We start from the raw sequence: 12,326 nt of genomic DNA, 5'->3' as shown, positions 1-12,326 counted from the left end.
ACGGCCTCATTATATCATCGACCAATCTTACGTATTGTCAATCACTGATCATCGCAACACCGCACCGCAAATACAGGTATAGGCAGGACAAGGCACAAGAAAAATAATAGAAGAGGAAAGGACAACGAAAATTGAATGGTAAAAGGGGGAAAAAAGAGCAAAGCCAACTAGTTAATCAACAAAACTAACCTTCGGAACTGGGACTCGCGCATCCGTTACTCTTACTTTTCGCCTTTGTTGGGGGATATTCTTTTCGATTTCTCTGGCCAACTACCTTCTCGCGACCAGCCCTCCCTCACCTTCGTATGGTATATATCCGCAATGACGGCACGCCAATCATCACCTACGTCAGACAACTCTCGTTCGGACGGTAATGCTCGCAAGAGAGTGTGTAAGGCATGCGATCGGTGTAGATTGAAGAAATCCAAGGTAAGCCAAGTCATGGCTCAAGCATCAGCTTGCCCTGATGCACTGACCCGGCGCAGTGTGACGGAGCCAACCCATGTGCTCGGTGCAGGACAGATAATGCCATCTGTGTATTTGGCGAGAGGAAGAAGGCTCACAACAAAGTGTACCCCAAGGGGTGAGCTTGCACCAGTTCGACATATTGTAATGGCTAACATGACTAGATATGTCGAGATACTTGAGCAACAACAGACGTGGCTCGTCAATGGCCTGCAAGAAATGTACCGTCGCACCTTGAAGGGCGAAGGCTGGCCGGGAGAGCCCTTGAAATGCGAGGCCAATGGCCATCCTGTAACGCACGATTTGCTTACGCGACTTGGCGCCTTGGACCAGGCCAAGCGCGGGCGCTTCGAGGAAAACACAGATACCATGCAGCAAGATCTGTGGAGACACAATGCCGGACACATGCGACGCCAGGAGTCATCCGACGGTAGCTCAGAAAGCGCGCAGTCGCCCATCATCCCCTCCTGCTTCACAGATCCATTTGCTCGCCAGCTCTCATGTACGCAATCAAGCTTTAGCACACCGTCCCAGGCGCAAGGGCCCACGATCAAATTAGAGCCACAGATGGCACCGACAAATCCCGCTTTCGTTGCGCCCATAACCATGCAAGGGGTGGTAAACCCCCTCGCCCTACAGGCCCCGCAACAATGGCGTGGCGATAACTTTGGCGCTTTCGAGGATACGGATATAAAAGGGGCGTCCGAATACACGAATCTGCCCTTCAACGCCCAGGTCCCGTCACCCATGTTCAATCGCCAATTACCGATGAGCTGCATGCTCTCGCCGTATCTGGAATCTTAGGCGAGATTATGAAGACATCATTCGAATCTTAAATCGAATGCGTCCGAAATCGCGTCGACTCGAGTAGTCATTTCGATCCGACAGGATCCAGCATATTAGTGTTTCCGTTGTCTAACATTCTGTTTGCATACGACTACGATGGAAAGCGTGTACTCTATACATGCTCTCTTTTTTTTTTCCTAACATTTCGACCTTGGACTATTCTGAACGTACGGCAGCTCTCCCGTTCATCTAGCAAGGGCAATTGGCAAGCTGTAAAGTGTTGGGTTCTTTTGGGTGACTGCAATCACATCCTTCCTTTGCTTGCGGGACGGCATCCTCTTTTTGGGCTTACACTTTCGTCGATGACGAAGGCGCGGGGGTGTTTTGGAGTTGGAGTTCCCACCAAGCATTGGACGGGCTTCTGAGCGGGCAGTTGGTTTCCTCTCTACTTGGATCCTTTTGCGTGGAATCCACTACTTGCCGATGCTTGCTCTAGTTTCAAATGTTCTATATCTATGTCATCGTTTATGCCTCCAATATTTGAAATTACAACATAGTCTTCCCATTTTCTTCAGATCGTTGCTTGCAGCCTTTATTTGAGAAGTGGCCGAACTTTTGCCTAGGGCGCGCAGGGCGTATCGGCCAGCGGAGACCGACTGCCGAGGCCAGGAACCTTCTTTGCTCCTGATTAAGCCAGAAGACGTTCCAGTTTCCACGAGTGACTAAAACGGTGATGAAAGACGTCACTCACAAACCTGACAGCTTGGCCTTATCTCCGGCTACATCTGGACTGTTTGGGCAACTCACGCGTCCCCGGTTGGGATATCAGGAAGATCGTGACACGTCGAGTGAACCCTACTGTCCTCCTGCGACGACTCCAGGCTTCCCATTGAAGGTTGGGGACCTGATCATGTACGACAAAACTTGGACGATGGATCCCCATGCAACCACAGCCACTATCAAGCACGACGGTGGAAGACATTCTCTTCTGCCCCACAACAAAAATAGCCGGTATGTACCGTTCCGCGTGGCTCTGGTGGAGGACATTATGTATCGAGTCAAATCCGGTTATCGCCAGGCATTCTACAAAGGGTATTTTTGGAATATCCTGTTGTCAGGATGCATAGCAGGGGAGAGCTACCGTGTTTCCAGTTGCCATACCGTAACTATAGTATCAATATCGCACCAACAACATTGCGCTCCTAGCGATCGACTAATGACATACGGTGTCATGTTTTACCATTTAAAATTGCCCCGGTAGAAGATGGGGGCTTTTTGTCTGCGGTTCTGCTGATGACCCTAGTACGTTCACTTCACCGCGCGACCGTATTATGGTGTAGACGTAAATGTTTCCTCACACACATTTAAGCGTACGCCACAAAGCCCCAGACGTCCATGATAATCAATGTACCGACAATGGGGTTCTACTAAGCAGACCCTGTCTGGAATCAGTGATTTGGTGAGTGGTCGCGGCTCTGGAAGTCATGGCGATTAGTCTACTCCCATGTCAACGCCGCCAAGCAGGCAGGCTGGCACCGCAGACGGTTGGACATGATTAGCCCTACAATGAAGGTTGCACCTCTCGATCCTCAGCCATGAGCTACTCCAATTCTGTGTATGACCGTTAATTACGCAACCGAAAGCTGTGTTGCCCCTCACCATACCAGACGCTGTGACGCGCTGGCGCTGTGACGCTGTTGGGGTGGCTAATGCGCGCCCGCCTGACACGGCTCCGGTTGGGTGCCCTTGGGCATTCGCCATCGCATGATCCCAAGTTGCTTAATGACCGCCGAGGTCTGCCAGTGTAATCTGACATGTAACAGCTTACCGCAACAGAGCAGTGTTCAGCGATCGCGATGTGAGCACTGTAGCGGTCGTAGCCCTTCAACCTGTCATGGTAAGCATTGGCAGGACTCCACGGGGGTATCCCGCTTGGAGAATCTGTTCGCTGCGGCACCCCATATGTGCCAGCCTCAAAGGCTTACCGAGGAAGGGGGTGGAACTCTGCAGTCGATTGAACTGTCCATCAACCAATGAGCGAGGTAACTACAAATCCGTGACGGTCTGTGTTGAACGTGTAGGAATCGGACTGTCGCGCTGGGTCAATTGTCTACACCATTTGCCTTTGAGATGCTGGGATACACGGCCGAGTTGGCAGGGTCAACGCGCCGCTAGGATAAGTGACACGTTGCCCAACCCCTCTGTGTATTTGCTAAAATCGGACACCAGTTCCAGTGATGATGAATGCAGTGACAGTGGCTCCGCCAATGACTATGACACTGACCGCGATATTGGTTCTGATGCCGAGACGTCATCAGACAGTGATAATGACGGTTACGCGGAGAGCACCAGAAGAAACTTTACGCGGATGAAAGAGCGATAAAAACGGTATGCCGAAATTCCGTACGGCCGCACCGAAGCGTCAAGCACGCATCAAGTCCTGGCTAATGAATAGTCATGTATTGCCGAAGGAGGAAGAAGAAATACAGGGCGCTAGCACTACCAGACTCAAAGTAGGTTGACCCAGCGACTGTACTTCGCGATGCTGAGCAAAACGAATTGACTCAGTTCCTCCGTTGGTGCCTGTGATTGAGGCGGGAAAGAATGGCCGGCTCTCAAGCGTATCAAAAAATTAAAGTTTCTGGATATGGACTGGGAGTTGTTCCTTCCAACACTATAGGGAGCTCACGGGAGAGCCAATGGACGATGCGGTCGGTAGGCGAACGGAGGTAAGGATGAGCACCAGCCCCTCTTTTGGATGGATTGCTAATCAGCTTTGGCCCCAGACTATTCGAAGAATTGCAAGGGAGCATGCTTTCGACACAGATGAGAAAGAACAGACTCCGATGTTCATTGAAGATGTAGTACCCTTGCGAGAGGCCATTCTGGGCACAATGGAGAAACGGTTTCACCTTGGCCTTTAACGCATGCATCAATGCCTATATTTTTTGAGGGCGCGCTTTACAGTGAATCGGATCAACATTATGCGGTATTTCCAACTCTATAGTGCTCCGTCTAAGGGAACACCTAGATCCCCCTTAAGATCGAGTATGAGTTTGGCAAGATATATATATGGGCTTGATGCAAGTGTACGTAATTCCCTGCTTTCTTTCGGCAGCCCTTCCTGTCGAAAATCCCGTTGCTGACCAGCCGCTCAAGAACACATTCTATTTACCCGTGATTAACCCACAAACCGTCCTTGATTCTAAGCCCCCACGCATTCCTACTGGGCGTTTTCTTTCATAATTATGCGTTTCACCCCCGGGATGAAGTCAAATGGAAGACCTCCAACACCTGTTCCTGGACGGTGGCTGCCAGCAGATGCCTGTCCTATTTCAACGGGATAAGGCTGATTACTACATGTGCTGCCATGTCGAGAGCATCTGTAGCAAGATTCACACTTGTTACAAGCAGCCTATCCCACGGATTACATTATCACGGCAGCTCGTAACGTTTGGCGAGATTGCCGGCTTTATGTAGTCATTGTTCACGCATCAATTTCAGTACAGTGGCAACACCATCCTTAATAAGAGTAGTAAGACCTGGCGCATGCCTATAGCTCCCTGGGCTCCCTTCCTTGACCTGATACTAATGCAGAGCGATTAGGTATGTTAGCGATTATCAACAATGCACAGCAGAAATTAATCATAAAGCAGGCGAATACCCAACCTTTCTGAACCATTATCTTCCTTAATAAACCGGCACCGATGTGCAGGCACTGAGGAGAGGCCTTGAGCTGGATTATGCAATGTCGCAAGTCATAGTTACACGGATAGGATGATGGATTGGCCGACGCCGACCCCAAGAATATACTGATGCGTGAAAAGCCACAGTCGATCAGGATCCAGAGTTTCAGAGAGCCATTTGGAAACGGGATGCAATTAGCCGGAAGCTTCGGCGTCATTGAAAAAGACTGGTCAAAATATTGATCGACTCACCAAGCTGAAGAGACAGGTCACGAATACGCGGAATCGACTGCTGTATGCCCTCCGCCAGCGTGCGGGAGTGGGTGACGGATAAATCCAAGCCACAGAGCACCTTCTTCCACAGCCAATATACCTCGTAGGCGAACTGATGATTGGCCCAACTCTTTGGCAGTAGAAGATAAGTGGCGAAGCCGGAATGAGGAACACCGAGGCTGTACGGCTGTACGGCTGTATTGTGGTGTCCTTGAAGGCGGCCCGCGACGGGGCGACGACCAAAGCAAACAATTTCCGTGGGCGGATTACCCCTGGAGAAAAGTCATAGGCAGCCAAGTCGAAGCGCTACGGGGGATTTGCCCACAAGCATCATTCGCAGCCAGTATTGGCTCCGTGTGAAGCAGATTCAGCATGATCTTTGCTCCAGTCTAAGACTAACTTGGAGTATTGGCGGACATATAAAGCCTGTCCGGTCCTCCAACTCAACCTACAGCTCATACGCTGCATATTGGACAGTCGCTTGATTCATTTCACCATCTCTCTCTAATGCTATTACTGTCACTTCGAACCACATATGCCCCCTTTCTCGAGCCCGGCTGTTCCACTCCTTAGAGAATTCCGGACTTTGCCTGCCCGACCACCCTCCGAATGTGGCTGAAATAGGAGGGCTGCCAACGTTCTCAGACCCTCCCCCTGGAACAAGTTACGGCGAGGGAAATGACGGTATTTTCTCAGTATATCTACGGAGCCCATTCGCAGGGAGCCCTACTGAAGTTGATACTTTCAGTAACGCGGGGGAGGACTCGAATGTTTCCTCACATGGCTCGCACCGTCCAGGAGATAGTATCGGTAAGCTTCGGCACCACTATGGTTTTAATAGCCGCTCTAATCATACATGAGATGACACGACGTTCCCGCTGCTACAACTACAGTAGCCAATCATACAACGGATGTTATGGATGCCTTTTCAAAGAGTCGCCAGCAGAAGGAGTGCGCCACCGACGATGAGCAATGAGTTTTCCACCCTCACTGGTGTATTCTGTTACTAGAAGTGTACAGGCCGCTCGCTTGAGGAGCATTATGGATGCAAGATATGCTTTTGTAAAGTGGTAGACCTTGTGTTAGGCTGCGGTCACGTTCATTGCTCTGATTGTTCCAACAAATTCTTTCACGATTCCCTGCTCTCCAAAGCTCCGGGAAATCCCAAATTGGCCTTCGTATACCTAAGACGACATTGCGAACCATGTTGCCCATTCTGCAAGAAGATTCTTCCCCGCTGTTTCGCTCGTCCAGATAATCGCGGTCCTCTACTTTTCTGTTGAAGACTACTTGGTGCGAGTATTAAATTGAGGATGCTGTGATTCCAGAATACCCTTTTATGGAACTTTGGTGGACTTTTTATATGGCGTTTACTTCCTACATCTGCCATGCGATGTCAGTCATTTTAAAGGCATTCCCTCCAATCTTGGATTTAATTATCATACCCAAACACGTCGAGTGTCGGATGTTACATAATAGCTCAAATTGTTCCTTGGCAGGCGAGAGATAATGACTCCCACATCGGATATCAGTGTCTGTCGGCCCAGGTAGCACGGAGTCTTACCAATGGTGATGTGGTTAGAGATCAGCTCGGTTAATTGAGTCTCAAATTAGACCCGAACCAGTCTCAGTCAGCCCAAGAACGGGAACAACCGGAAACTAGACCTCGCCAAAACGCGGGTTGGGTTGGGTTTTCATTTTCTGAACCCACGGGTTACCCAAGCTACCCAAAGTTTGTATAATTCAAGCATAATTTTGATTAGTCATTGCATGTAACGTAAGCGGCAAGCGAGTCGGCCACGTAAGCGAGTCGGCCACCCTCCCGCTAGTAGATCATCATTCTGATTTATATACAAAAATGAAGCTTTTTGAACACCTAATTCAACGCTTTAAAGAGCTCTATCCCAAGATACTGCTCGATTAGGACATCTAGTACGCATATGTCCTATAATATGACACGCGCTACACCTAGGAGGCGCCCGACGGCGTGGTTGATCCTCTCTAGGACCTGTATCCCCAGCTTGTTCTTCCAACACTCTAGCGTGGTTGAAAGCCTCAAGCGCTTCTTGTATAGTGAAGCCATTCAAACCATCCATTTGATGTTGATTGCGTTTCTGCTTGGTGGTTCTTTTCTCAAGAGCTTCACGTAGTTGGCGATTTTCATGCTCAAGTAGTACTGTATGATTCAAAGCAATCTCCGCGCCTTTAAAAATGTGCGATAAGGCTTACCGTATTGGTGTAGATGGTGTATCTTGTTGTTGAAGTAATTGAGATAGTGTAGACTCGTACTTCTTGAATTGCCTCGAATTTCTTGGTGTTTTTGTAAAGATCGAAGAAGAGGAGGTGCTTTGACTGCTCGGACGGCTGGTCTCTTTGAAGATCATATTCTCCAGTATCTTATTTGGATCTAGAGGAACAAGATCTGAAGCTCTAAAAGCGCTTTGTATATTTGCTTTAGTAAACGCTTGAGCATGGGCTTTCGGATACATATCAAGAAAATCAACCTTCTCGATATGATGATATCTTGTACGGATAAGCTGTTGAACTTGATCTTGATAAGCCTTCTTTAAAGGCGAAAAGCATGCAACATCTAAAGGCTGACATAGATGTGAGGAATTAGCAGGCATACAGACAGGTATAATCTGATTTTGATAACATATGTCATCAAATTGAGGTGTTAGATACGAATCATGCCCGTCAAGTATGAGGAGGCTATATTGGCCCGTTCTTCGTGTTTTGATATAAGGAATAAAGTGATCTTTAAGCCATGCTTGACCAATCTCTCGTGTTGTCCATCCATTTGGTGATATAGCGATTCTCCAGGAAGATGGTAGACTTCCTTCATACCAAGCTTCAATATGTGTTTTGCTTTCAACACTAAATATGCTGGCAGCACCCATCCAGCAGCGCTGATACATTCAATTGAAGTTATCCATTCGCGATTCCCTGGCTGTATAAGAAAGGGTCTTCCTTGACATGTTGAGCGTGTAACAACTTTAGTAGTGCCTAGAACACCCATAGCAAAGCCAGATTCATCAAGATTATAGATATCTTCATCGACAATGCCGTATGTTGATATAGCGGTTTGTACGCGTCTGAACCACATCTAAATAGCTTCAGGTTCTTCACATTTTGCTCGTTTGTAGTTTATTTGACGGCTATGTCGACTTTTCAAAGAATCATGCCTTGAAACGTAGTTGGTGACCCATTTTTGTCCGACAGAAATAGTTGTATTTTGACCGCGCTTTTGAAGTAGTAGATTTGCCATTTCACGGACTTGAGAGTGCTTTGGTGGTGCACCACGTTGATCTAATGATATAATCCATTTTTCAAGCGATTCTTCCTCTATAGAGGTCAATTTATGTGAGTTGGCTCTGAAATCCTTGCGAAATTTGAGTCCATTCAAGCGATCTTGAAGTGTTGATCGAGGAACTTGAAAAATACGTGCAGCTTCACGAACAGACTTTGTATGATCTTTCTGAATAGCTTCAACTGCTAAGCAGAGTCTGCCTTCTTGTTCCACCCACTCTTTTGATGATTTAGGCATTTTTGGTGGTGTAATGGCTGTTTGGATAGCATCGCTTTCGGAGGCGCGGACGAGTTTCGATGGGTGGCCGACTCGCTTACGTGGCCGACTTGCTTGCCGCTTACGTTATTTTTGGTAATATGACAATGTCACAGGTTACGACTTCCCTGTCCTCAGCAGAAGTCCTGTTCAGATATATATAATCATGGAGCGTCACTCCATGAATATTTGGTGTAGTTGACACGCACCCCAATTTCCGATAGATGTGACGCTTAGACGGACTTATGTTGACCTTATGGACTCTCCCCATCTATTCAGCTCCATTAGTATCAAGGACTATCTTATCCAACTGCCACATTCCCTGATAATTCTAGATGGGTTTCATGGGTTTTTTGGGTCCGACTGGGTTTTGGGTACCCGCCCATACCCATTTGTACGGCGACGCGGTCTGACGCGCCACTAATTCAATATATCCAAAATTCTTAGTGAGGAAAAAGAAAAGAAAAAAAATCAAAGATGCGAGACAAGAAGCAGCTCATCATCTTCTAAAACTGGAAATTTTTTCTAAGCCATCCATATTCATTGAGTTAGAATAGCAAAAACCGCCAGCCATTTATCATGATCTCATCCAGTTCTACTTCAGTGAGATTTATATCCTTTCTATTTAGCTTTCTGACACTAATTAAGACGCTCTCAGACTCTATTTCTTCATCTAATTTTCTCTTCTTGGTATATTATGGCTCTATTACTCAAGCCTATCGATATCCTCAAGACCTTGAACATAGACTGACCTGGACCGAAGCCCTTTCTTAGTCTAAGACAGAGCTATATTTTTTCTCCGGGTGATTCTCCGACTAGCCTTAAGTGCATCAGTCCTGACCGGAAAAAGAAATGGATTCTATACGACGTGGATTATGAAAGCGTTTTTTTCCCATGGTGGTTATAGACTGAGTACGGGAGACAGCTGAACAGAAATAGCAGATCTAAGATCAGGTGGTCAATCGAGACGCGCTTTACTGATATTTGGAATTACTTTAATCAGGTGGCGGAGATATATACAGGTTGCCCAAAGATTATCTGCAAGTCCTGTCTGATCTTACTGGATCATCCGCATCACAAGTCCCACGGCACAAGTGCTATGGGAAGACACCAGAAGTCAAGTAACTGCTAAAAAGAAAAAAAACAGATAGCCCAGCAGACATTTATTAAAGACTCTATTTAACAGCCTGCAGCAACTATAATAAATAGGAATCGGGTTACGAAGGATCAACTAGAAGAGCAGCTTTTAATAACTATAATAAGTCTGCGGCTCCCTTTCCGGGTGGTAGAGAATAGTACTTTTTAACAACTATTAAATCTGATCCACTCTGGTACTGATTAATTAGAGTTCCTGTCTGTAAAGATGCTTTGTCACCGCTTGCATGATACTGTGGTTGAACAACATACCTCCCAACTGAACAATTTATCTGAGGGTACTAAAGTATCACTTGCTTTCGATTGTTGGACCAGCCTGTTTCAGCAGGCATTTATGGCAACCACAGCCTACTTTATCAACAGTGATTGGAATTATCGAGAACTTCTTTGCTTTGAGGGCTTACACGGTCCCCATTCAGGGAGCAACCTGAGCGATGTATTGCTGGACCTATTACGAGATGACACCTCGTGGATCGAATCTTTACGGTGACCACAGATAATGCAACCAATAATGATACTTTGATCCGGGGCTTGCAGGATGTATTGCTTGCCACAGGTGCAATCAACTCTCGCGACTCTATTATTCGTGTAAGGAAACTGACTCGCCGCAGGGCAGGAGACGACTCCACAACCGGTTGTGGCCTGGGCTGGCTCAACCGTCATAGCGACAATCTCTGTCTCTCTTTTATGATCGTACATACAACTCCCCGGTTCGGGTTATACAAACTCGCCTGTTTCAGGGAGAGGAAAAAGTAAGAAAAGCGACATCTCTTTCTGTATGAGCCATGCGACTTCAATCCGCATTCATTTCACTTGTTGTCTTGGCCAGCCATGTCTCTCATGAAAGCATTCTCCGTCTCGATAACATCATCACCCATGGTGGGGAGACCTATCGGAAGGAATATCCTTCCGTGGCCTACTTTGTGAACTGGGTATGTGTACCTTGCCCCGCTCAAGAGAATATCCACCCTACGTATCTTCCCTAGGCAATTTACGGTCACCGCTATGACCCTCAGGATCCCCCGATCGACAACCTCACCCACATTCTCTATGCCTTTGCCAATGTGCGACCGGAAACGGGCGGAGTCTACCTATCTGACCGCTATGTGGACATAGAGAAACATTACGCCACCAATTCATGGTCCGATTCAGGCAACAACTTCTACGGCTGTAGCAAGCAGCTCTACCTTCTGAAGCAACGGAATCGAAGCCTGAAGGTCCTGCTGTCTATCGGAGGCTGGACGTACTCTACAAATTTGCACAGCCAGCAAGCACGGATAGTAGACGGAAGAATTTTGCGCAGACGGCGTCAAGCTGCTCCAAGACCTAGGACTGGACGGTTTAGACATCGACTGGGGTGTAAGATGCGGCTCTCTTATCGTTGGATGCTCTGCTCATGACACTGCGTCTAGTATCCCGAAAATGACCAAGAGGCCAACGACTATGTCCTTCTACTGAGGGAATTGAGACAGGTGGGTCTGGACTTCGGAGCAACCACCGCATAAGTCGTTAAGCTTGGACAGGCTCTAGGGGAATACAGCAATGTCCATGCGGGAGGGAAGAAATTTCTGGTCACGGCTGCATCCCCTGCTAGTATGCCAAAACATCTAGGAGTAATACAAAATGTGTGGGCCTTTTACTAACTCTGTCCTGGCAGACGGTAAGAGACTCAACGTCCTCCATCTCAAGGATATGGACAATTTGTTGGACGTCTAAAACGTGATGATCTAACGCTACGCTGGCCGGTTCAGTGCCTATTCCTCCCGCCGAGCTAACGTTTTTGATGACCCGTCCATTCCAAACAGCACGCCCTTCAAAACCGACCAGACTGTCTAGTAATATATCGATGCTGGAGTGACCACTAATAAGATTGTCCTCGGCATGCCCTTGTACGGGCGATCATTTGTCGCTACCGATAGACTGTGAAAGCCGTTCACCGGTGTCGGGAACGGATCCTGGGAAGCAAGGGTCTCGGATTACAAGGATCTGCCGCGCCCGGGTGCCAAAGAATATGTGCTCGACCGTGCAGTTGCAAACTATAGCTATGACCTAACTGCCAGGACGTTGATTAGCTATGACACCCCACGATCCGTCGAGCAAAAGGTTCATATGTCGCTTCAAGGGGCTCGGGCGGGGGGATATGGTGGGAGAGTAGCGGCGACAAATCCGGCAACAGTAGCCTCATAGCGACGGTACGGTTCACCCTAGCCCTAGACGAGCCAATGTGTTGATTATACCCTAGGCAGTCAACGCTCCCAGACATGCAAGGTGTCTGGAGCGAAGCGCAAATGTCTTGGACTATCCGATTTCCCAGTATTGGAACTTGGAAAACGGTATGGCGTTACGATAAAACACCCATACCATGGTCATATCCTCCATCAAATCCTACGGCATTT

At 47.8% G+C, this 12,326-nt stretch overlaps 2 protein-coding genes across 2 annotated transcripts; both read left to right on the top strand.

Moving 5' to 3' along the window:
* Positions 1-142: 142 nt before the first annotated feature.
* BO88DRAFT_84903 (Zn(II)2Cys6 transcription factor domain-containing protein) lies at positions 143-1,627 on the top strand. Its single transcript, XM_025713193.1, has 3 exons — positions 143-429; positions 486-583; positions 630-1,627. The coding sequence occupies exons 1-3, from the start codon at positions 322-324 to the stop codon at positions 1,267-1,269; spliced, it is 846 nt and encodes a 281-aa protein (XP_025560986.1). The 5' UTR covers positions 143-321; the 3' UTR covers positions 1,270-1,627.
* Positions 1,628-10,761: 9,134 nt separating this feature from the next.
* BO88DRAFT_466748 (glycoside hydrolase) lies at positions 10,762-12,280 on the top strand (the record flags this gene model as incomplete). Its single annotated transcript, XM_025711487.1, has 13 exons — positions 10,762-10,809; positions 10,830-10,862; positions 10,917-11,147; positions 11,195-11,210; positions 11,234-11,289; positions 11,343-11,402; positions 11,454-11,523; positions 11,588-11,633; positions 11,682-11,760; positions 11,800-11,835; positions 11,860-11,993; positions 12,053-12,122; positions 12,209-12,280. 13 exons carry the CDS (start codon positions 10,762-10,764, stop codon positions 12,278-12,280), a joined length of 951 nt encoding a protein of 316 aa, XP_025560985.1.
* Between the last annotated feature and the right edge of the window lie 46 nt (positions 12,281-12,326).

This window comes from Aspergillus vadensis (genome assembly GCF_003184925.1).
Source record: "Aspergillus vadensis CBS 113365 unplaced genomic scaffold BO88scaffold_18, whole genome shotgun sequence".
Lineage (NCBI taxonomy): Eukaryota > Fungi > Ascomycota > Eurotiomycetes > Eurotiales > Aspergillaceae > Aspergillus > Aspergillus vadensis.
Note: the sequence above shows the minus strand (reverse complement) of the source record. Positions and strands in the feature narration are given on the sequence as shown.